The sequence below is a fragment of the Euprymna scolopes genome, chromosome 2 (genome assembly GCF_053919585.1).
Source record: "Euprymna scolopes isolate OS-2025 chromosome 2, ASM5391958v1, whole genome shotgun sequence".
NCBI classification, from domain to species: domain Eukaryota; kingdom Metazoa; phylum Mollusca; class Cephalopoda; order Sepiida; family Sepiolidae; genus Euprymna; species Euprymna scolopes.
In genome coordinates this window covers 3,002,501-3,029,200 of record NC_136483.1, presented here as the reverse complement: position 1 = coordinate 3,029,200, position 26,700 = coordinate 3,002,501, and the positions used below count along the sequence as shown (strand labels likewise).

General features: G+C 32.2%; 1 protein-coding gene across 1 annotated transcript in view; it reads left to right on the top strand.

Annotated features, from left to right (window-relative positions):
• The window catches only part of LOC145288258 (stabilin-2-like), a 223,917-nt gene that overhangs the window by 2,988 nt on the left and 194,229 nt on the right, over positions 1-26,700 (top strand). Inside the window, exon 2 of the mRNA XM_080136297.1 lies at positions 16,727-18,607. Coding sequence (XP_079992423.1) covers positions 18,310-18,607 — 298 coding nt within the window. The 5' untranslated portion in view covers positions 16,727-18,309. The remainder of the gene's footprint in view (positions 1-16,726; positions 18,608-26,700) is intronic.

The window sequence follows — 26,700 nt, the reverse complement described above, 5'->3', positions numbered from 1 at the left end:
TATTAATTTGAAGAAATATGTGTTGCATTCAGCAACTTCAACTCCTAAAATGGTCACTCATTTAATACAAGCCAAGCTCGACGTTGCTTAAATGTGCCAACTCTGACAATAACTCGAATATGTGTCGAAATTTCTTGTTTAATAGAATCAAAAGTTTGGAAGCTATTTAAAAAAAGGTTTACTTACGTTGGTCTGTCACATTTAAATTTGCAATGGTGATTCCGATGGTCTGTCAGGCTTTAGGGCGGAATAACATTTTGGTTAGTCTGCAACGCTCAAGTTTGAAATAGTATTTATTTTGGTTGGTCACGCTTAAGTTTGAAATAGAATTTAATTTGATCGGCCATGCTAAATGCACTGATTTCGTGAATGCAAATAAGAAATTCCGTTTTTCTCATTTTCAAACGTTGCAGTAATTGTATCGTTCATGTCTTTGAATTTATGTATTTCTTAAGGCTTTACCATGTTAAAACAATTCCTCGGCAGACCACTAATTTTGACTCTCGCAAGTACTAAACAAAGAGATCAACAATATTTGATATCCACGTGAATTAATGTTTTTCTTTTTGCTCATAAAAATCGAATCATTACTTTTTTTTTACACGTGTGTGTTTTTCTGAAAGGATAATCATTACCTTACAAATTCACCAATAAATAAATTGAAGTAAACCTTTCACCAATTAATTAGCGACCATCTTGAATTAAAAATGGCGATGAATTCATCATCCACCTAGACACGATATCTGATTTATGCAGTTACTATTTTACTAGTACTAGCAGGTCGCCCAGCGTTGCCCGGTCGTAAAATACGCTTACATATATTTAAACTGATACAGATTTTGTATTTATTATTATAGAGCCAATACGCTATTGATTATTATATTGTACCCAATATATATTAGTGATTTTGAAAGTAAAAGAAGATTTGACTTGGGTGCCGCCAGCTATCTTTCCAGTGTCATTCGGTACCATTTGCAATATGTTCATATAAAACCTGAAAAATAATTTTGGAAAACCTATAAATGTATATTTGCACATGCGCATATAAGCATTTCATGTCGATTTACGGCTCCAAAGTTCCATGTTTTTTTAAATTTTGACTCATTACCAGCTAGTTTTATCAGCTAAAAACCAAATTTATTCCACAGGTCCAAATCTCCTATATATCAAGATTCAAGTTTGTAGACTAAAAATTGAAAGATCAGTTTTGCAAAGACCGTTCCTCCGACAATCAGACAGACAAACAAGGTCAACTTTATATATATAAAGTAAAATGATAATAATAATAATAATAATAATAATAATAATAATAATAATAACAATAATAATAAGGATGATGATAATAATAATAATAATAATAATAATAATAATAATAATAATAATAATAATAATAATAATATGCGGAAATTGCCAGAGAATTTAAAGGAATATGGAACCTAAAGAAAATCAATATAAAAGTAATAATTGTGGGAGTACTGGGAACAGTCCCCCAAAAAACTGGGGGGGGGGAGGCTAAGAGAAATCGGAATCGATGGGAAGAGTTAAATTATGCAACAAACGGTAATACTGAAAACAACTGAAATCTTAAAGAAAACCTTTGAGTGCTGAAACTAGTTCACATAAGGGACAAATTATAACCGGGCACATATAAATTGCAACAGAAATGAAAAATAATGCAATCAAGACAACTGGTATGCCAAAAGTGAAAAGTGCTTATTTCACCTTGTCTCCTCCCTTTCCCCCTTCTTTTCCCTTTTCCCCTCCCTTTCTCTTTCTCCCTCTAAAAAATGGCGTCAGCACAACTGGCACCGCGCCAAATAGTGGAAGGGTTAAGGAGGATGAGAAAACCGTGGAGAAAAAGCACAAACCAGCCCTCCACTGGATGAGTGCGAAGAGGACTGGAATCTTTGGGAGACTTATTGTCACAAATCATATATATATATATATATATATATATATATATATATATATATATATATATATATATATATATAAATGAGTAAACGAAAAATGCTAAAAAAAACTGAGGAAAGTGCTCAATACTGCTTTAGAGCAAAATATGTTTTTATTACCGTTTTTAATCTGCTTGGTTACACTTGTCTCGATTATTGAGTTTCGATTAACATGACTCGGTGATTAAAACATGTGTAACCAAGCAGATTAAAAAGGTAAAACACACACACGCGTGCACACACACACATACACACACATACACACACATATACACATATATATATCTTACTAATATATTTTACCAATATTTTTTATATATTAAAATTCGGTAATGTTTATGTACCAATAAAATCAAAGTAAAAATTAATTAGCTCAATTAATTAAGCTTCATGATTATCGGTTTTCATAATCGATCATGCATATAAAATATTTGCAAAAATCAAGACAAAAAAAATATAAAATAAGAAAATCAATCATATGGTGTATCTCCTTATGTGTTACAATTGTTTTGTAACCATTTGGACAAATTTAAACATTATATCATTTAAAAACATTCCAAAAATATTTTTTCATAATATAATGTTAAAGTTGTCCAAATGGTTAAGAAACAATTGCAACATATAATGAAATACACCATATGATGTTCTTATTTTGTTTTATATATATATATATATATGTGTGTGTGTGTGTGTATGTGTGTGTGTGTATAGAAAGAAAGAAAATGACGATATAAAACTATATATATATATATATATATATATATATATATATATATATATATATATAGGTGTAGGGTAAGTGAGAACTCTTTATATCATGGTATTTCGAAGCCTACTGCTTTTCATCAGAAGATCAAAGAAGGTGCTAGGTAACATAATCAGGATGCGACGTCTAGCGATAGTTGCGTTAGAGTTCTGACTGAAACGTCGTGCAATAACACTCAAGATGAGAACAATAGTCTGATTTATCTAAATTATCAATCCTCATCTTAAAAATTCGCAAACATAACAGATTCAAATATTTCATCTCGCTTCCTTCTCTCTCTCTCTCTCTCTCTCTCTCCCTCTCTCTCTCTCTCTCTCTCTCTGTATATCTGTAACACTTGAAAGTAACAAGAAAAGGAAATTATCACAAAAATAGAAAAGTTCATACAAGCAAAAAGAAAATATCACCAGGAGAAAGGAAATATCACCACAGGTTGTAAGACTATAGCTGCAGAGGGAAAGAGAGGAAAGGATCAGAGAAAAGAGAGAGAGAGAGGGAAAGAAATCGGTAAGGGAGAAAAGGATAAATAGCAGAAAGAGACCTTTTTTTTCATAGGCACACTTTTTGACTGGTTCCAACAATATAACACTAGCTCAGTGGGTGATCCAACGGTCATAATTTTTCGTTAAGAAAAGCGATTTATTTTTTGTTTTAGTCAATTCTCTCTTGCGAGCGACTTTTTTCTGTCAACTACGATTCATTGGAGTAATGTTGGAATTGAAATTCTTTTTTTTTATTTGTTTTTTTTTTTGTTTGTTTTCTCTTTCCTTATTATTTTCTTTCTTTTTCTGTTTTTTTTTGTTTGTTTGTTTTTTTCTTACTTTATTCTTTTTTTTTGTTTTTCCACTCTTTGTTTTTTCTTGTTTTGTTTCTTTTTTTTTTTTTAGTTTCTTTGTTTTTCTTTCTTTGTCAGAAAAAAAAGGAAAACCCCGGAAACTTATTTCTTTTATTCGTTTAGTAATGCGATTCCGTTTCCACTCGAAGCAATTAATAGTTTCTAACGCGAATGATTTTACTTCCCTTTCATTTTTATCGTTTCAATATTCGCGGAATCTTTTATTTCCCCAGAGGATGAATTTCTCGAACTGATATTTTAAAATAAATACTACAACTTATACGGGATAGAAATATCGTTATTTATATTAATTAAGGTATGCGTAAATGTTCGTATGCATATATATATTGCTTACTATATAATTATCCACTGACACGTGCTTCGTCGTCTAGCAAGATTCGAAATCGGGACCCCATGGTTAAAAGCTTAAACCTCTACCCTGGGCTATCGTCCGACTACCAAATACATCGCGTTTTATGTAGATGTTATTTATTTGTCTTCTTTGCGATACTTTTACATAAATTCATTTATTTACATAAAAGAGCATTTTCACTTAAATGCGAGTTGAAAATAATTTCCCTTTTTACCAATGAAAATGAGGTTTCTCATGCTCTGACATTGCTACTTTTTCTATGATATTTAATTGCTTCCCAACGAAAGCAATGTGTGACACAAGGTCATGTTTAATATGGAGGAAACCAGCTCCCCAAAAAAGAGCAATCTGGCAGTAGGCAAAGTATCGAAGAACCTCCCCTACATTGACCAAGGCAAAATTAACTTAAGTACAGCAACAAAACAGACACTACACTGTGATCTTTACCCGAAGGCCAGATCCTACTTTTCTGTTGGTATTTATTTGTTTCTCCACGAAAGTAAAATGTGACACAGAGCCATTTTTAGAGAGAAAACGAACTCCCCAAAAAGGATCACTCTGGAGGTAGACAAATAAATTGCTTTGCTATAGAACGGCCTTTTTCCACTGACCCAGAAAAACCCAACTCTAGTGCAGCATCAGAACATACAATATACTGTGATCCCAGCCCGAATACCTGATACTTTTTTATTCAAAAATGATTAAAATGAACTTCTTAATATACTCAGTCATGGATATGCGAGTGACTATATTAAGGTGTACTAAATTAGATATCCCCTTAAAAAAGAGCGTTTATTAATTACTTATTCTCTTTTGTATTTTTGAAATAAAATTATTAGTTTCATTTCACTAATACGCTGAATTCTATTCACCTATTCTAACACGATAAAGGTGAAGAGGATAAAAAAACGAAAAAAAATTCAAATTAGGCGACACTACGCATAGTAAATTAGTAATAAAAACAGTAAAACGACAGAGAACAAATCAATCAATAAGTAGGATGCACAGGAAGAACAACCCTGACGATGCTCAGTCGAGACCGAAAACGTTCGGTAAATTAGGGGACTTTATAAGAACTTTGGATCTCACAACAAAAATACTTGTACGAAAACAAGAAAAATTCAAAAGAAAGATCATAAAAAGAAGAACGAAGATCCTCTTCAATAAAAAATATATGTACATACAAATTGGTACTCACGTCTACATATGTGTGCTGTGTGAGCATATGTTTTCATTCATACAAATTATATTCAGTCACACAAACTTTTTTGCTTTCAAATAAATTAGTGTATTTTTTTTCATTAGTTCTTTGTTTCAATTTTTTTCTTTTCTTCTCTCATATGTTCGATTTGACTACCATTAAATTTTGATGTGTTTACAGTATGTGTTTACAGACTGTTGAACTTTATAAGGAATTGATAATGCTGCTTCTAATGGTGCGGCAGGTTAATGTGCTTACGTGCAATGTGCGTTCAAGATTTAAAATGATGCTGACTAACAGCTATAGGTTTGTTCGTGAGACACTTTAAAATGTTAGAACTAGTTTTGTAATTAAGATGATATATTTTAGTGTGTCTAATTTTAATGTCAATGATTTTAAGAATTTTTAATCTTTGTCATATTTGTAAGTTGTTGCTAAATAGGACTAGTGTCGAAAAATGCATTTATATATATATATATATATATGTGTGTGTGTGTGTGTGTGTGTGTGTGTGTGTGTGTGTGTGTGTGTGTGTGTGTGTGTGTGTGTGTGTGTGTGTGTGTGTAGTACCTGTGGTTCGAGGTATGAGCCATAGGACAGTCAAGCTATACTGATAAGCATTAGTACGGCGAAACATGTGTACCTAGATAACTGCATTATATATATATATATATATATATATATATATATATATATATATATATATATATATATATATACTAGCAGGGAGACCCCACATCATTGTCCGGGATTGAATGATGATCAACGAATATTTCACACTCCTATATTTTTATTCTCATCAAAAAACATAGAAAACACGTAAATTTTTAAGTCTCATAAAATTCTTTGCAGTTAATAAAAAAAAAATGAAGAAATTTACGTGCGGAGTTTGAACCTACAGACCACGTCATGCAAAAAAAAAAACAAATAAAAAACACGCTATCAACTCATTATTTTTTATTTATAGTATATATATTTCTAAATATTTTCTACATTATACATATGTGGTATATTATGCTACCAGGACCCGTGTACAGGCGCAGCACGGTGGAAGTATGCCCCCACCACCTATAAACAAAATAACAATTAAACTACGGTTGTTAGTAGGAGTCAATACCGACCGCGTGATAAATAGCGGGCACTGCGCACGTGGGCAAAATGAATGTAGTCTGCCGAAGTAACAACCTTAGTATCTATAAACCCATTCTTAAATTAGATATTTGATTATGTGCTTTCACTTAACGTGTCAACATTGTGTCACAAGAAAAAGAAACAAAACAAAAAAAATGCTGCGGACCTGAACAATGATTTTCATAGCCTTTATAAGAGTAAACGTGCACAATAGCTGACCTTAATTGGGTTATACTCAAGTCATTAGAATATGAGTCTAAATCTTTCAGAAAAAAAGGCCCAAAAAGGCCAAATTAATAACTATAGACAAATTTCCACAAACAAAAAAGCCAAATTGTAAAATAAATTGTAAAATGTGCGTAAATATATAAACATGTATGTTACACGCCATTACATTTTGAGCGCTTGTGTAGATTAGCGATGTCTTAACCCGACGCAGTTCATATATATTTATACATTAAAGAGTTTGGCTTTCAAATAATTGCATTTTTTTATTACGATTTGTTAAAAAAAAAAGAGAAAAATTACGGAATTTTATTTAAAAAAAATATGTTGCAGCAATAAAATAGTTGGCAAAAAAAATAACTTCGTTTTATTTCGTTCAATAAACTTTCGTAATTTTTTGTTTCGGCATAACTTTAAAAAACGCAAATAATTGATAACCTCTTCAATTTAGTCCATTTAATAAAAGAATTCAGTTGTGAAAGTAAAATTGTTCGCAAAAAATAATTTCGTTTTATTTCGTTCAATAATCTTTCGTAATTTTTTTCGGCACAATACTTTTCAAAATGTAAATACTTGGGAGCTAACCTCTTCAATTTAGACTGAAGTTAATTACCCGTCATTATATTTATATTTCAAAATAAGTTCGTTTTATTTCATTAAATACACGTCTGTACTTTTTATTTTAATAAAAAAGCAAATATTTGGGAGCTAACCTCTTCATTTAGTCCAGAGTTAATTACACGTCATTATAGTTATATTTTTTGTACTTGTGCAAATGTGTGATATTTTAAACCGACGCATTTTATATATATTTATATATTGAACAGTTTAGTTTCCAAATAATTGATATTTTACGATTTGTTAAAAAAAAAAAACGAATACGGAATTTTTTCATCCACGCTAGGATTCATCAGGCTTATATATATAGACGACCCATGTAGATTATACCTTCATGAAAAATTTGCTATCCTGTACTTTAAAGAACCCCAACATCTATTAAACTGTAGAAGAGAAATAGCAAACAACTGTGTTCACAAGATAAAATTTACTCTAGGATAAAATAGTTTTAAAACTAACAAAAACAATAGAAAATAAACAAATAAATAAATTAAATAAACATGAATATACATAAACGATCACACATATATGTATGTATATATATATATGTATATATATATATATATATATATATATGCGCATATTTGTGTGTACACACATATATATATATATTTATATATAAACTAACATTAATAAAAAAAAAACACTAACCTAGATTTAAAACAGATCAAGAAACTAAATATCCAGGCTAAATAGAGCACACACAAAGGAACAGGTCAACCAGAGGTCAAATAGGCCTTTGTCCGATAAGTTTCATGCTCATTGGCTGATAGGAAGGGCGCGGTGGATACTAGAAAGCTGATTGGCTAACTGAAATCTCAATAGAAGATGCGCATATAAAAACGACAAACAACCACAGAATTCGCGCATAAGCCTGAAGAATCCTAGAGTGGATGAAACGCGGAATATTCAGTGTAGCTTAATCGCCATATACATTTTATAACTTACTAACTAGCTCTACCTACGTATTGCGCACTTTTGAAGTAAATACTTAAAGTTTACGCATAAATCTATACTTTCGTATATAAATTTATGTGAGTAAATTAAGTATATATATATATATATGTGTGTGTGTGTGTGTGTGTGTGTGTGTGTGTGTGTGTGTGTGTGTGTGTGTGTGTGTGTGTGTGTGTGTGTGTGTGTGCGTGTGTGCGTGTGTGTGTGTGTGAGAGAGAGTTCGTTAACTATGCACTCGGAAGCGGCTTGGTCCATTTTTCACACGAATGTATTTGATGTGTAGGGAGTGTTTTTACGTGGGTTTTTATCGAAATGCGTCTGATAAGTATCGAAAGTCGAAAAACATAAAAGAAGTACAATTTTGTGCAAAGCTTACACTTTTACACATTTTAACATCACGAGTGCAAAAGGCTATAAAATTAATTGTAGATTATTTCATAAAACAGAAGCATGTTCGATATGATTGTTTCTGTTGGGAGCACAACTGAACCATGCTATTTTTTTCCTGATTGAAACAATCTAAGTTCAATGGGTGACCAAACGAGTCATATTTTTTTTACTATTCATATAATTGTGAAAGTTCAATGTAAATCGAGAAAAAAAAACAGAAATTTAAAAAATACTTTTTGACTACCGGTTCTATTCCATAGATGGAACGACGGTGACAAGTAAGATATGGTTCCTTTTGATAATTATCTTTCTCTCAGATAACGTGAATTCGTCTTTTTTTCTCATATTACGAATGGGTTTCCTGCCCGCTTTAACCATGTCTAATTATCTAGCAGAAACCGGAAGTCAAAACGAGCAGATAATCTTGACTATAAACTTTTTACTCCAAATAATAAGCGCATAGATTCTCAAACTACATTAACCAGTGTACTTGGATAAGTACGTTTCATTTTGACGAGGCGCTTACGTTTGACTTGCCTCGGGTGTCCTAAATATTGTCGTTTTGTTAAAAGCTCGTTATTAAAATAAGATATTTACACACAACAAAACCTAAATGAAATAAAAATGAAAGAGAAAAAATAAATAAATGAAAGAATAAAAGACGTAAAGATTTGGTTGTTGGAGGTCAAGTGTCAAGCAACTTATTTTCAGATTTCTTTCACTTCCGGTCATTTGGAACGTCCGGTTCGTTTTGAGAAACTGAGACGAGAACAAATCCAACAGGAAGAAAGACGCAAATGAGGACTTCTAATTCTTTAACATTCGTACCATTACATGCGAGGTGCCTTCAATAAGTTTCCAGGCTTTTTTCGTATTAGAACTCTTATTGATAATGCACACATCAAACACTAGTCCTCTTCGAAGTAATCTCCTCCGGCTGCAATGCATTTGTTGTACCGTTTCAACACTTTCTGGAAGGCCATATGGAATCCTCTTGTGTGAGCGTGTCAATGGCCATCGTAACAGCATCTTTCACCTCCTCAATTGTCTCGTAATGATAGCCTCTAGGGTTTTACTTGAGCTTAGGGAATAACAAAATGTCACAGGGAGCGAGATCTTGACCGTAGAGAGGGTGAAGAACTGTCTTGATGCTCATCTTGGTCAAATAGTCTGTGACAAGAATGGAATTTGGACGGTGCATCTGTATAAATCTTTGACATCTTCAGTTACTCGCTTATAATTCTGTGTACAGTTCCCACACTGACATCAAACCGTGCACTTATTGTTTCTATAGACACATAACAGTCTTTATCCATAAAATTCTTTATTTGGCCAATCGGCTATGGTGTTCTGACTTCCTAACTCCTCCCACACCTCTCATCATCTTTCAAAGACTCCCTGCCTTCCTTAAATCTCTTATGCAATTAAAAACTGATGCTCGATTTATGCAAAGTGGTCCAAAAGCAGTCTGAAGGATTCCATATGTTTTTGCGTCATTTTTCCAAGATTCAAACAGAATTTTATTGCATGTCATTCGACTTCAGTGGGTTTATTTCCAGGTTGCATTTTTGAAATTCACCAGCTGTGACAATCATACTTAGTAGGTGTGTTCCAATTTCTGCTGTAGCTGTTTATTTGAACTTGAAATCATAAAAAATGGTTAGTAATCTCATAAGATGTATAACAATAACATACAGAATTGTCAAGAGCCTACGACAATTTTAGACGTTTGTAAAAAAAGTATTGAAGCTTATTAAAAGCACCCTGTATGGACAATCGAAAAATGGAGTAAATAATTGAGCACTATATAAGGGACAAACGTAGGTAATTTTTAGAATAAATTTCTATCAAAAGATACATGTTTTGATTGCACTGCTGAAAAAAAAAACAGGATTAAAAATCTTGGGATCTTTTGCTGAAGAACCCCGTCTTTGATAGAAAAATTAGTTTTACGAAACAATATTCCTGATTATCATGCATAGTATGCACACAGGTCGTTGATCCAATTGATTGAGCACTATCCAAAAATATTCGATTTAAAGTAATAATCAGATGAGAGCTACTATTTAGATCCAGGTCTCTACGTGTAGATCGATAAATCCTAAACTTTTGCTGTACAGAATGCAGAATAAACACCAATGTGGAACGTATCGCGGAATGGTTAACAGTATCGTAAGTTCGTGTGTTTATGTGGTACAGAAATCTTTTTATGGAAATATCCAACGACATGAATGGGCTTAATTCTATTAAGCAGTGTTTCCAAAATTTTCAAATTATTTTACACGGCGGTCTTCTATAATATATTTTTCCAAAACAGACGGAGGGGATATGCATTGATGCGTTGTAACAGATATCTTTCACTGAAAATAAATATCAATAATAATATGGATTAATACAAGGAGTCGAAGAATATTTCATTAAAGAACTAATGCCGACTGAAACCAAAGTAACTATTGTATAAAAAGCAACAGCAATATGATTAACTCATACTTAATGTGAAAGATTGGTTTCCTTTGCTTCGATTTAATATTTGAATGTTTCAAATTTTTAAATTTCTATTCCCATATCGTGCTGTACACCCAGTCTGCATATCTATGTGGTTTTAAAACTGTCAAACAACGGTCATCTCTCGCGGTCCATTGATACGACTTTGCTGTCCCTTGAGGGACCGTCGTCGCCATTTTGGAAACCACTGAATGCTTTATAACTACAACCCGAAGTTTTTTTTTTTCTGATTTGCTGATAGCGAAGATAATTCAGTCCGAAACATTACGATATCGTTCGGTCATGTTTGTAAAAAATAAAAATTAAAATGAAAAAATTTTCAGGTAATTTTAAGTATGTCTATCGAGTTTATTTATAAATTGTTTATTTTGGGTAATATATGACTACTCTTACCTCCTCCAGGAAAAAGTAGACGATAATCACGAGGATATCATAACCGCAGAACAGAGACTCGAGTAGTTCCCCCAAAACGGAGTATGCCTGGGGTTGTGATACGATGAGGAAATAACATGTACTGCACTAGCTTCCACCAAAGGAGAATATCATGCTTGGGAGGATGACATGATGGCAATAAAATAGTAAAATCTTTAAGAATTAAGAATCGAGAAAATAGTAGAGTTGTTTCAAATAGTGCACTAAAATAAACTGAGCATAAAAATAATACAATTGTACATAAACAATTTCTTGTATAGTTTCGATTTCATCCCTGACATACGACTTAAGAAATGCTCGAATGAGCTAGACTCTGTCCTCTCCAAACTCTTTAAAGAATGCCTAGCAGAGTTTTGCTTTGCTGATTGTTGTAGAAATCTAAACATTCAAAAAGTAAAAAATTGTTGCCCATAGTTATCTTTGTATCATTGATTTTATATATATTTTCAACTTCAGACAGACCGGAATTCTCAATTTGTACGAGATTAGTTGATGTTTTTCACAATAACCTCGCCATTAAATACATTAAAAAAAATCTTCTTCTTCTCCTTCTTCTTCTCCTTCTTCTTCTTCTTCTTCTTCTTCTTATTATTATTATTATTATTATTGTTATAATTATCGTCGTCGTCAATACAAAATTTTTTATATATTATGCACGAAATATCGTTCACTAATAATGGATTCGTGTGCTCGGGCTTTCGTTTGAAAAAAAAAAACAAAAGAAAAAAGAAAAATCGACAACACGTGGTCGGCGGGAATAGAAAGTCGACGAGCGTGAAAAGTGCGGCCAAATGAAATGGACATGTGGCAACGAGAGATTTTTAAGCGCACATCGAGACGGGAGAAAGAAAAAATGGTAATAAAAGACGTTTAAAAAGGAAAAAAAATGCCGACCCGGATTTTTCTTTATTTCTTTCCAGTTTTATTTTTATAAATTACTAAAGTAAAAATGTAACGTCATGTAACATTACAATAAAATGTAACGTCATATAACGTTATAATAAATAGTAACGTCATGTAATGTTACAATATCTCAATTACAGAACTTCATCAGATCACGACTTTAACATCTGTCACTCCAGTAATCAAACTCTTTGAACATATCAAGTGTGTAGGCTCGAAAACGGCTGAGCCTATCTTTTGCAAATTTCACACAAAGGTAATTTATATGTCTGGCAGTGTTCTTAGATATGTTTTTTTACAGAAATTCATCCGATAAGTATCGAAAATCGGAAAAATCCGATTTTAAAAATAGTCTTTCTGCTCTTATAGATAAAAATGATGATTTTGTACAGGTGAATATTTTACATCACACCGGCCAAGGGAAATAATAAAACTATTTCCCTTGGCCGATGCAACGTAAAATATTATTTTATTATTTCTCTTGGCCGGTGAAACGTAAAATATTTTTTTTTTATTTCTCTTGGCCGGTGAAACGTAAAATATTCCTTGTAAAAATTCTTCTTTTTTATCTATAAGAGAAGAAAAACTATTTTTAAGATCAGGTTTTCTTTCTTTTTTTTTTTCTATAAGAAAATAAAGACTATGTTTCAGATCGACAAACCCAAACATCTGCTGATGTAATATGGTAAACAAACACAAACATAATTTTTGAACGACATTTGTATTATTATTTTCTTATTTATTATTATTATTATTATTATTATTATTTATTATTATTATTATTATTATTTATTCACCATTATTATTTTATTTATTATTATTATTTTCTTAATTTTTATTATTATTTTCTTATTTATTATTATTTTTTTTTTTTTCGAATTTGTCCACCGAGCAAATTATTCCTCGTAATACATAATAATCAATAGAGGATTAATTCTCTAATAATGCATACGCAATCAGCATAGATTAAATTATCATGTTTAAGCGTATTGTACGATCGGGCAACCCCATCTGTTTTTTAACTACTTTCCTCTATATATTTCGTTCAAAACATCCCTTTCCACATCTTATAACGCTATAACCACACTAACCCCCTTTCTTGTTTTTCTTCTTTCTTTTCTTTTTCTTTTCTTCTTCTCTTAAGCTTCGTCGTTTCCAATGGTAAATAGTAATTAAAAGTGCGTACAACAATATAAGGGTGGGGTAGTAGAAGTACTATTTACCATATCATCGTATTCCGTAATTCTCATATCATCGTATTCCGTAATTTTCATATCATCGTATTCTGTAATTCTCATATCGTATTCCGTAATTCTCATATCATCGTATTCCGTAATTCTCATATCATCGTATTCCGTAATTCTCATATCATCGTATTCCGTAATTCTCATATCGTATTCCGTAATTCTCATATCATCGTATTCCGTAATTCTCATATCATCGTATTCCGTAATTCTCATATCATCGTATTCTGTAATTCTCATATCGTATTCCGTAATTCTCATATCATCGTATTCCGTAATTCTCATATCATCGTATTCCGTAATTCTCATATCATCGTATTCCGTAATTCTCATTTCATATCTAAATATCATTAAGCCAGTTTTTTTATATTTGCATTTTGTATAATTTAAAAAAAATTTTTTTTTTTATTACATTTTCACCCCAAACAAGGCAGATTGCCACTCAGGTGTAGGGGGCTACTATCAGGGTCAGCAACTACTGGGGCACTATGTAGGGATTTGGGCAGCAAGATTTCGGTTCACGTTGCACTTGAACTTCTGCATGTCAGTACAGTTAGGGAAGCAGGATTTGGAATGGAATTCCAGAGTCTAGCGGTTCTGGGGAAGAAACTATTGGAGTAGAAAGATCTTTTACATCTAGGGATCTCTACTGTGTAGGGGTGGGATTTAGCTGTCTGTCGGGTTTGTCGAGGGTGTCTGCGTCGTGGGGGCACAAGTGTCTGCAGTTCGTCAGAGCATTCACCATTAAAATACTTGTAGAACAAGCAGAGGGATGCAACGTTTCGTCAATGGGACAGAGGCTGAAGCTTAGATGCCAGTTCAGGGCCTATCAGATTGGCGACTCTTTTTTTAACCTTGTCTAGGAGCGAGATACTAGTAGTAGACACACCAGCCCAGATGTGACAACAATACTCCATACATGGGAGAATGGTGGCCTTATAGAGATACAGGATACTTTCAGGTGTCAGTAGTCTTCTAGCACGGTAGAGAGAGCCTACCTTTTTTGCAGCGGCCCTGGCAATGTTTTCAATATAATTGTTCCAGCTCATGTTTCCTGTGAACGTTAGGCCAAACAGTTTGAAAGATGTACTCTCAGACAGGGAGTCACTGGCCATTGCTATTGGTGGCAGAGAAGGTTTCTTGTAGTTATTGAAGGAAACCAGTTTGGTCTTGGCAGCATTGAATGTGACTATCCATTTATGTCCTCATTCCACTACAGATTGGAGGCCATCCTCTAGTGTTTTTGCCATTTCTTTAGATATGTGTTCATTTGTTTTCCTGTCATGCCTGTTATAGAGTGTAGTGTCATCAGCATATATACCCATCTCAGAGGTAGTTTTGTCGGGGAGGTCATTAATAAATATCAGGAACAATAGAGGTTCAAGAATAGACCCCTGAGGCACTCCCGCATTTATATCACACTGTTTAGATGTTCGACCGTCGAGGATAACCTGGATTTTTCTCTTATCTAAGAAGGATTTAATTATGCTCAGTATTCTACCAGTGATACTCTATGATTTAATTTCCCTGAGGAGACCCTTGTGCCATACCCTGTCAAAAGCCTTAGATATATCATGAGCTACCGCTCTGTCCTCCCCCGCTTTGTCCAGTGAATGGTATATACGTTCAGAGATTACAGTGAGGATGTCAGCTGTGGAACGGGCTTGTCTAAATCCATATTGTTTGTCAGTCAGAAGTTTAGCATCTGTAAGGTGCCGGACTCCTCTTCTGATGAGAATCATTTAGCTTCGAAATGCCATGGCCTAAAGAGGATTCTTTCCTATTTTTTCTTAATCTTCCCCTAATTGTTTTGATGATATAATCTAGTTGTATATAACTTTTATTGATCATATTTTATTTAACATTGCTGTTTGCTCCTCTTCATAGTGTTTACATTTTCTTGATAAGTTTTGCTTTGTTAAAGATATATTCTTTGATAACATAATTATATATATATATATATATATATATATATATATATATATATATATATATATATACTATTATATAACATAATTATATACATACTATTATATAAAATAAGCTTTCACTGTGCGGATGTATACGAATTTGTTCCCTATGCACTCGGAAACGGCTTGGCCGATTTTTTTTTTAATTTCACACGAAGGTACTTGATGTGTTTGTGAGTGTTCTTACGTAGATTTTGTATCGGAATGCATCTGATAAGTATTGAAAATCAATAATCAAAAAAAATCGATTAAAGAACGAAGTCCTATTTTGACCAAAGTTAACGCTTAACATCACAAGTGCATTCGAAAAATTTCATCATCGCACAAGCAGAAAGGCCCAGCCTATTATATCAACTGTATTATAAGACAGAGGCGTGTTCGAAATGAATGTTTCTGTTTAGAGCACAACTGACCCATGACACTGTACATTTGCATTTAAAACTTTAAATTAATCCATTATTTAAAGACAAATTTATAAAATCTACAGTAGATTCTCTACAGTGCAATGTAGACTACAATGTATTGTGGACGAACTCACTGCGGGAAGGTATGTAAAGCTTTCATCCAGTACATAGCAGGGAGAAGGAGAGTCCCTAACTAGAGCATGCAATCAATCGATTTGATCGAAAAATGGTCGATTTATGTGATTTTGAAGACAATAAAAGTATTGGAAGTGGAACATTTGTTGATCCTCCTTCAATCCCGGACAACGTTGGGACTCTCTGCTAGTATATATATATATATATATGTGTGTGTGTGTGTGTGTGTGTGTGTGTGTGTGTGTGTGTGTGCGTGTGCGCGCGCATGTTTGTGCGTGTATGTGTGAAGGAAAGGGAAATAGAGTTAGGAAAGAATTAATACCAATTTCTATATTTGTCTCCATTCCTTTGTTTCTGTAAGTAAAAATATGCATTTCTTGTATTTGTACAATTCCTTTGCGTCGTCTGGTCCACACCATGAAATTCTTCGATAGCCCCTCTCCTTCGCCCAGAGCTCAACACCTTCTTAATCCCAATCCCTTGACCCCCCCCCCGCATTCGCTTAATATTATTCACCTGCCCCTTTCTCTCTCACACGACCTCGGAGTTTTTCGTCCATTTCCCTTATGTAACGACTCAAATTCTTCTCGTGGTTTAAAAATGAGATTTTTCTCTGCAAATCACATGCGGTTTTTGTTTGCATCAAATAAGAAAAATTAAATGTTTTATTTGTCTCTCGTTTCAGGACGATATTTACATCAGTGGAGATTCTCTTTCGTCAACCAAGAAATTCGAATTCTTCAATTTTGTAATCATCAAAACACGTGACATATGAACAACGGAGTTTATAAATGCTCACGGAAACAATCGGATTATTTAACAATTCATATTTTTACATTTTACTACGAAATACAAGAGAAAAAAATGTGATTTCTTTGTTTAAGAAAAAAAACGGGTTTTTCAAGGAAAGAGAATAATTAAACTATTTTGAGACAGCAAAACAAACACTTAACGAAAAGAAACGCGAAAAGTGATTTCAACGTTTTCGTTGGATTCAAAATACAGGGAAAATATTTACACTAAAAATATATACCGATGAAGAAATACAGCAATTTTTTTTATAAAATAAAATATCCAAATCTATTTCACTGCCGGAAATTATAAATAATTTCTTCGAGCGGACGAATGCAATCGATGACAGTTTAAACGTTGGAATGAAATATTAACCATTTTAGGCAAAAACAAAACAAATGAAAAGGTGTTTAAATAGTAATTATTCTACTGGATCTTCAAAGTAAACAAGAAAAAACAACAAAGATATCGACAAGTAATAAAAAATAACAAAAATTGGAAGTTGGCGTAAATCGATCAACATGTGATTGAAAATAAAAACGTGTAATAAAATATACAAACCAAACAAATTGAGTTGTACATCGTGATCAAAATCTACAAGACAAAGTCATCAAATAAAGATTCCTGAAGAAAGCACGCAGTGATAATTGAAACGCTATAAGTTACCAAAAACTTGGAATTTTTTCCTTTTGAATTTTGGTTTTTGAATTCTATAAACGAAGATTTTTTTTTTTTTTTAAGTATTTTTATATTTTACAAATCATCATATATTTTGTTTTTAAAATATCCACAGAAGAGAATTTTGTTTCTTCGCAAACACGAATCATCAAATATCATATTTAAAAATCATCAATGCAGCGCATATTAAGGAAAACTTTTCGGAAACATTCATGCATCGTGATATGTTCAACTCTCATATGAAAATAACAATTCAGTGTTCAATTATTGAGATACAATGACGAGACACGTGTGAAGTTGTCTCACAAAATTGATAAACATAAATAATTAAAAAAAAAACATTTGTTTAAATAAGTTACGTTTAAAAAGGACTTAACTGGGACGACAATAAAAGAAAATATATTTAATAAAATATCGGAGGAAAAAAAGTAAAAATACAAGAGATTTAATGTAAAACTATATTTAAGGAACATCAAAAATATATTTATTCATTAATTTTGAAAAAATATAGATTATAAATATATTTATTCGTTAATTTTGAAATACTATAGATTATAAATATATTTACGTTTAAAATAATTTAATATAAAAGGGGATAATAAAAACAAAAACTATAAGAAATAAAAACTAATAAATGAAAATGAGAAAATAATAAATAAAAAGAAAATAAATTTATCCATGAATACAAAATATTTTATCAAAAATAATTTTAATAACCGAGTAAACTGAACCAGTGCGCGTTTCAAAAAGGCAAGAACTTTTTTGGAATCAACAAATTAAAAAGGAAAATAAAAAAAAATGGAATTATATTTATCATTTGTGATTTTAATTTCGATTGGACTTATTTCCATTCAACTGATTTGGGCCGAAAAAAGCTATGAGGAGCGATTCTGTCCGACGATGAAATTGTTCAAAAGTGAAAGTCACTGCATATCATGTGACACAAAAGATTTTTGTGGGTCGAAATCGGAATTTATTCTCGAATCCCCGGAAGAATGGTGTCAAGGCTCCGGTATTAACATGTGCCAAGGGATTTGTATGAAGAACATCACAATAATGACCTGTTGTGCCGGATTCTGGGGTCCGAGCTGCATTGGTAAGTAGTAGTTAAATCTTTTGATTAACAGCTTTTTTATTAGCCACATGCAACAAACGAAGCAGTAAGTAAAAAACAAATCATCTTTGATGAAATCAGCTTTAACTTTTGTCAAATAATTTCTATTATTAAAAAAAGGTAAACTACCAGTTGTGGCCATAAGCTTTCCATTTAACGATTTTACGGCATGGACTTCAAACCTGTGTATACCAGGTTCAAATCCAGTTCGTTTCCCGAAAACTCTTCCATCTAACCCACACCTGAACTTGTGCTCAACCATTTATAGGAGGAGGTAAATAAATATGTATGTATATAAACGAAAGAAATGGCAAAGTGTGTAACTTGTCCTGAATGGTGTTTTTTTTTTCATGTGTACTGATGAGTATATGACTAAAACTGCAGCAAAGATATAATTTTGCAGACTTGTTAATCGCAAACGAAACAATATTGTAATATTACATTCTGAAAAGTAATAAATGACAAACTGAGAAAACTTCAATTTAGAAATTGGACAAATATTACATTACACATATATAAGGTTCTGGATCACCCGAAAAGCATTAATTGAGCTGGATGTTTCAAAATTTCTTCGAAATTTCTCGTCTAAATATTTGAAATTTTACATAAAGGGTATTCAGAGATAGGGAAAGCTTTTTAATCGGTTTGGGTCGAAAATGTTTAGTTCCAATATATAAATGTATGTATGTATGTTTGCATGTCTGCCTAAAACTTTCGACAGAGGCGACGGATTTTCACAAGATCAGTATCGTTTTGAAGTTCGACCTTTCAGACGACAAATATCGAAAAATTGGCTAAAAACATTAACTTCTTCACTTTCAACTAGGCACTTTTCTACAGGGGGGTCGCTTTTTTCGCCGATATTTTTGAAAGTCATCCTCTCCTTTCGGTTATCTAGCCTTAATTAAAGCGTACGTCACTTCCGGTTTGGTGGTGGTTGTAACAGTAAAACGTCAGTTTTTCCCCGTCCTTTTCCTCCTTTGCGGTTCGAGCCTGTCTTCCTACTACCATTTGTTTTTGTTTTTTTTGCTCAACATACAAATCCAAACACCCGGGCAACGCCGGGCTGAAATGCTAGTATAATATAAAATCATTTTATTTATGAAATATTTTAAATCCATTACGATTATTATATAAAAATTGAGTAATGTGTCAAGTAAATGATTAACCTATAATAATTATAGTAATAACTATATATATAAATATATATATATATATATTTGTAGTCATCGACATATAGTCCTGTTTCGTTGTATCACAACTCATCAGTGCCGCTAGACTAGCATCTCTCCTAAGCCAAGGATTGAACCTAGAACCGTCGTGTTGACAGTCGGTAGTTCTCCCACTCAACCACAAAAGCGACGTCCGCAAATAACTCGTCGGAATGTCTATTTAAATAGACATCGGTCACCACTTTTACAGTGCTCAAACCGCATGTTTATAAACATATATATATATATATATATATATATATATATATATATATATATATATATATCAGGAGAGGCGTGGTTGCAGATTGCGCAACTCTTGCCACACTAATTTCACGCACAGGCACCCTTACAGTAGGTATCCATAGTCTGTCAAGACTGGATGAAACCACATACATACACACACACATATATATATATACACACACACACACACACACACATATATATATATATATATATATATATAATACTTGTTTATTGCTATATAAACATGTTTACATCCTGCTGCTACAAACAGCCATTTGTTTCAATCAAACAACAGATATCATCAGGCAGCGATTTGACCATTCAAATGTTCAATGAATTATTCATTGAACATTTGAATAGTCAAGTCACTGCCTGGTGATATCTGTTGTTTGATTGAAACAAGTGGCTGTTTGTAGCAGCAGGATGTAAACATGTTTATATAACAATAAACAAGTATTATCAGCTCTTTTTATTGAGCACTATCTAACAACCTCGTTGAATTCACTAGTCCATTACTTTTGAATAAAAAAAACCCGAGTATATATATATATATATATATATATATATATATATATATATATATATATATATATATATATATATATATATATATACACTTATATGTAATATACTGAGTTCGTGTAATTCAGTAAATTTTTATATACCAATAAGTTTTAAGCCAAAAAGAATTGACTTAAGGAGTAAGCTACAAAATTATCATATTTCATGATTGAGCATTAATATACTGTGAAGTAAGAGTATTTTTGAAGAAAAAGAACAAAAAAGAAAAAAAATGAAAAATTCCCTTAACGGGAAAAGCATGTGAGAAACATTTTCCTTTGCAAGTAGAATGACAATAAATTTTAAATCATTAAATTATAATAAATAGATTAGAAATGTTGTACAAGGATTTATAAATATAATACAGCCTTTTTATTTATTCTCATATTCAATTAAACTTTAAACCTAAAATGGGCTTAAATCTAAGTACTATAATAACGATAATCTGTAAACATTATTTGCCATTAATACGAAACTAAAATTAGCCGTAACGCTATTGCAAGGTTGTTACGGCCATACTATAAATATAGAAATAAAAATTTTAAAACTCTTTTTATAAAAAATTAATTATTGGGAAATAAAGAAACAGCGAGATCTAATTTAGGAACTCAACGAATGGGATATATAATTTTTTTTTAAATAGCTTAGGGTTTTCTGTGAAAACTTCTCATGACTCTGTTTTTAAATAAGGATACGAAAATTAGGCGATATATTAATATTTAAATGGGCTTTTCTGTAACTACAGCAAAGGTAAATGTTTCTCACATGCTTTTCCCGTTAAGGGAATTTTTCTTTTTTTCTTTCTCTTCAAAAATGCTTTATTCTCAAAAGTGTGTTTATTCATAAAGTCTGAAGAAATGCTGGTTTTGGAAATTTCTTCAAACGATATAATGTTTGAAATTGTTCGAATGAACATCAAAACAACGTAAAATGAAATACACTTTTTGTTGCCATCAACACCCTTTTTGAAGTCTTGATTTTGCTTTCATAGTATATGTATATATATATATATATATATGTGTGTGTGTGTGTGTGTGTGTGTGTGTGTGTGTGTGTGTGTGTGTGTGTGTGTGTTCAGTTCAGCCCGGCTTTGCTCCGACTCTATGTACTGTTCATAACTTTATGTGCATATGTATATATATATTAATAATTTGACTCATGTCCAGGTAACCTACATATAAATTTCAAATGTTTAGCCCCAAATTTGGCTGAGGAGTTTGGTAGAGTCTTCAAAGGTCAACTCTTTCAACTTTTACCTCTTGGAAGCGAAATTTTCGCCACAAAACTTATTAAAAACTTGCTGCATATCCGAATAACCTTTATGTAAAATTTCAAATGTTTAGACCCAAAATTGGCCGAATAGTTTGTTAGAGACGGCAAACTTTGACCTCTTGGCAGCCATATTTTCGGCCAAACAACGATTAAAAAACTTGCCCCATGTCTGAATACACTTTATGTAAATTTTCAAATGTTTAGACAAAAAATTGGCTGAGTAATTTGGTAGAGACCGCAGATGTAAATTTTTTAAAACTTAGACCCCACTTTTGACCCCTTAACATTTATTGTTTTGGGCTCAAATCAAATTGAAAAGTTTGATCTATGTCCATGTAACCTACATCTAAAATTTCAAATCTTTAGACCCAAAATTGGCAGAGGAGTTTGGTAGATGTTCCAAACGTCAAATCGTTGAACTTTGACCATTTGAGTGCCAAATTTCTGGTCGAAACCCGATTTAAAGGATATTCCCAAATCTCAATACCAATACGAGCTCGAGTCTGCAGACTGAAATTTGATAGAATAATTTGGTAGGCAAATGTATGCTGCACACAGACACTGAAAGACAAATTGAGTTTATATATATATATATATATATATATATATATATATATATATATATATATATAAATATATATGTATATATATATATAAATAAATATATAAATATATAAAAATATATATATATATATATATATATTACATAGAATAATAAAAATCTTTGATCTGAAACTCAAACATTTCACTTTATAAATTTTTTAATTCATTGATATATATATAATACAATTAGGTTATCAAAGAGTACGTTGTTTACAAAAACTTACCAAGATAATAAAAGTTGAATACTGTTAAGAGGAGAAATTAAATGTATTAAGTAAAAGATGAATAATGAAAGTTACATAAAACTTTATTATGACATCAGCATTTGTTCCCCCCTCCCATTTAGCCTCAAAAGTCCCCAAGGCCTCAACATATTTAAATTTGAGTTCAGCACCATGCAAAACTGCTAAATAGACATACACGGAAAATCTTGAACAAATATGGTAAAATAGTCCCAAAAATGAAGTGTTTTTATCAGACCTAAAAGAGCCCCTGGGACACCTAAGAGTTATCGCAAAGTATAAGCAAACAAAATTATAGAGAAATCAGTTAGTTACAACATTTCAGAAAGTTAAATTAAAATCCGAGGCATAATTTTTCTTAAAAATAAGCACAAAAGTGTCAATTTTAGCCATTTTAACCCGCTGCCAAAAGGTCAAAGTTGAAAGAATTGACCTTTGCAGATTCTACCAAATTCCTGCGCTAATTTTTGTCCCAAAAGATTTTTTAGATGTATGTAACTTGGACATGGGTCAAACATTTTTTTTTTAATCAAAACAATAAATGTTAAGGGGTCAAAATTGGACTCAAAGTAAAAAAAAAAAAAAATACCTCTACGGTCTCTACCAAATTACTCAGCCAATTTCTGGTCTAAACATTTGAAATTTTACATGTATTCAAACTTATTAATCGGATTGGATCGATGTGTCAAAATTCAAAAGATTTGACCTTTGCAGTGTCTGCTTAGCCAATGTTTAGTCTAAACATTTGAAATTTATACATAACGGGTATTCAGACATGTGGCAAGCATTTTAATAAGTTTTGGGGCGAAAAATAGGCTGCCAAAACATCAAAGTTTAAAAAGTTGACCTTTGCAGATTTTACCAAATTCCTCCGCCAATTTTTGGTCTAAACACTTGAAATTTTAGATGTAGGTTACTTGAGACCAAAATAATAAATGTTAAGGGGTTGAAATTGAGGTCCAAGTTATAAAACATTGACCTCTCCGGTCTCTAGAAAATTTCTTTGGGTCTAAACATTTGAAATCTTACATAAATTGTATTCGTACGTAGGGCAAGTTATGAACCCCAGCAAAGCCCGGTTGAACTGATAGCACACACACACACACACACACACACACACACACACACACACACACATATATATATATATATATATATAAATTTAATATAAATAACAACAAAAACAATAATCATCATTATAGATAGAATAATAAATAAACTAGTAAGAACAAAAATATAAGCAGACATACCTAAATACATCATTTTATTTATTCATATATATATCATTTGATATTTTATATATTTTATTTCTTCTTTGGTGAGACATTTGATTATAACAAACGAAAGTAATATATATATATATATGTATATATATTTTATTCAATTTTCACCCCAAACAAGGCACAGTGCCACTTTGAAGCAGGGGGCTACTATTAGGGACTTAATTAGCGGGGTCATTATGAAGGGAGATGAGTAGAAAGATGTTTGTTAACATTACACTTGAACTTCTGCATATCAGTGCAGTTGGGAAAGCAGAATCCCGGAAGGGAGTTCCAAAGACCCGCAGTTCTGGGGAAGAAACTATTGGAGTAAAAGGCTTTCTTGCACCTAGGGATCTCTACTGTAAAAGGGTGAGACTTAGTAGCTTATATATATATATATATATATATATATATATATATATATATATATATATATATATATATATATATGGTTACTTTATTTATTAACATAAATTAATATAGGAAAGTATAAATTTATGCGTAAATTTTAAGTATTTACTTTAATAGTGCTCAATATGTAGGTAGAGCAAGATAGTAAGTTATAAAATATATATGGCAATTAAGCTACACAGAATATTCCGCATTTCATCCACGCTAGGATTCATCAGGCTTATTCGAGGATTTTGTGGTTGTCTCGCATTTTTATATACGCACCTTCTATTGAGTTTTTAATTAGCGAATCAGCTTTCTAGTTTTCACCGCACCCTTCCTAATCAGCCAATGAGCAGGCACTTACAAGACAAAGGCTCAGTTGACCTCCGGTTCACCCGTTCCTTTGTGTGTGTGCTATTTTAGCGGGGAGCGTAGATATCTAGTGTTCGGACATTTTTAAAACTAGGTTAACTGTGTTTATTATTTTATGTTTGTTTATATATGAAATTTATGTATATGTATGTTTATTTTATTTGTTTATTTTCTATTGTTATTGTTAATTTTAAAATTATTTTGTATCACTATCCTAGAGTGGAGTTTAACCTGTGAACACAGTTGTTCGCTATTTCTCTCCTAGAGTTTAATAAATGTTGGGGTTCTTTAAAGTATAGGATAGCAAATTTTTCATATATATTAGCCTGTAGATAAAAGGTTTTGCGGAATGTTTAATTTTGATTTCAAACGATGTATTTTCAAATAAGTTTCTGTTATAATACCTTACGAAAAATGCTCTTTAAAATTATATATAAAGTAGATGTACTATAATGAAAACTTATGTGAAAATATATCATTTGAAATCAAGATTAAAAATCCAGCAAGAACTTTCTAGTCAATCTTATATAAGTAACATCACTTGGAGAAAATGTACCATTTTTGGTATAAGCCAGTGTGGATTAGGCATACTAAGAAGACCTGATCTGGACCGCGAATAATATGTATCAGATTGACTTGTAGGGGAAAATACTCTCAGCCAGTTTGTCCGGACAAACCCCTGTACAAAGAGACCTTTGATACTGGAGGATAGTGTCTAGTAGGTATTTAAGTTCTCTTCAGTAGGCATTCATGTTCTCTCGATTAGGTATGTGTGTAAAACCAAAATCCTATCTTTACATCATCAACGCTCTGATCTCCATCTGGCATCAATTGAAATGGATGGCTCTCGTCTAGGGGAAGTCCCATGTTTTGACAAGCTTCTGGGTTTGTCCTTTGCTCCTGATCTGAAATGGAACACGTACATCAAGTCTGTTGCCAAGGTCGCTGGAAAGATGGTGGGATCCTTCTACCGCTCCAGAAGATATCTCACTACTGATGCAATTCTCTATCTATATAAAAGCCAAGTACGTCCAGGGATGGAATACTGTTGCCATATCTGGACAGGAGCTGCTAAAAACAGCCTATCATGCCTTGACAGAGTACAAAATAGACTTCGTGGCTTAGTGGGGGATGCCCTTTTCTCTACCCTGCAACCTCTCTCCCACAGAAGAGATGTTGCGAGCCTATCCTTGTTTTATCGTTATTTTCATGGCAGGTGCTCGTCTGAACTCCAATCTCTGGTCCCCCCCCTCGCCAATCTTTCACGAAAAACACCCGTCTAGCTGAATCCACTGTGAAAAATTTTCCCCACTCTATATCTGTGCCTAAATAAAAACGGGGTTTCTATGAACAAAGCTTCTTTCTTAAAACTGCACGCCTGTGGAACTCTGTTCTGTTTGCCTGCTTCCCACCTGACTACAACCTGGATGTCTTCAAGTCCAATGTTAACAAATTCCTAATGAACCGCCCCCTTAAGTAAACACTTCATTAAATATCCACACTAACGTACTGTACTTGCAATAACCCTTATCCCTGAGTGGCTTCCGGGCCTTGATAAGTGTAAAAAAATATATACGAAAACTTATTTTAATTAATTTCCGTTTTACATTACAAAAGCCCGAATGGGCGCGAGAGCACTTCTTCCGTAATTGACAACAAACGCACTCAGACATACAAAAACGTGACCCACATACACAACCACTTCAATTCAACCCTCTGAACATTCAAAAACATTCGTTTTATTGCCACAAAAACAATATGGTATAAAGCTTAACAAATAATAGTTATTTCAAATCGAAATTATATTATTATATTCATATTATATTTATTTTGTTTTTAAATATTATATACATATTATTTTATATTTTATTTATCTATATTATTTTATATTTATTTTATTTTATATTTAT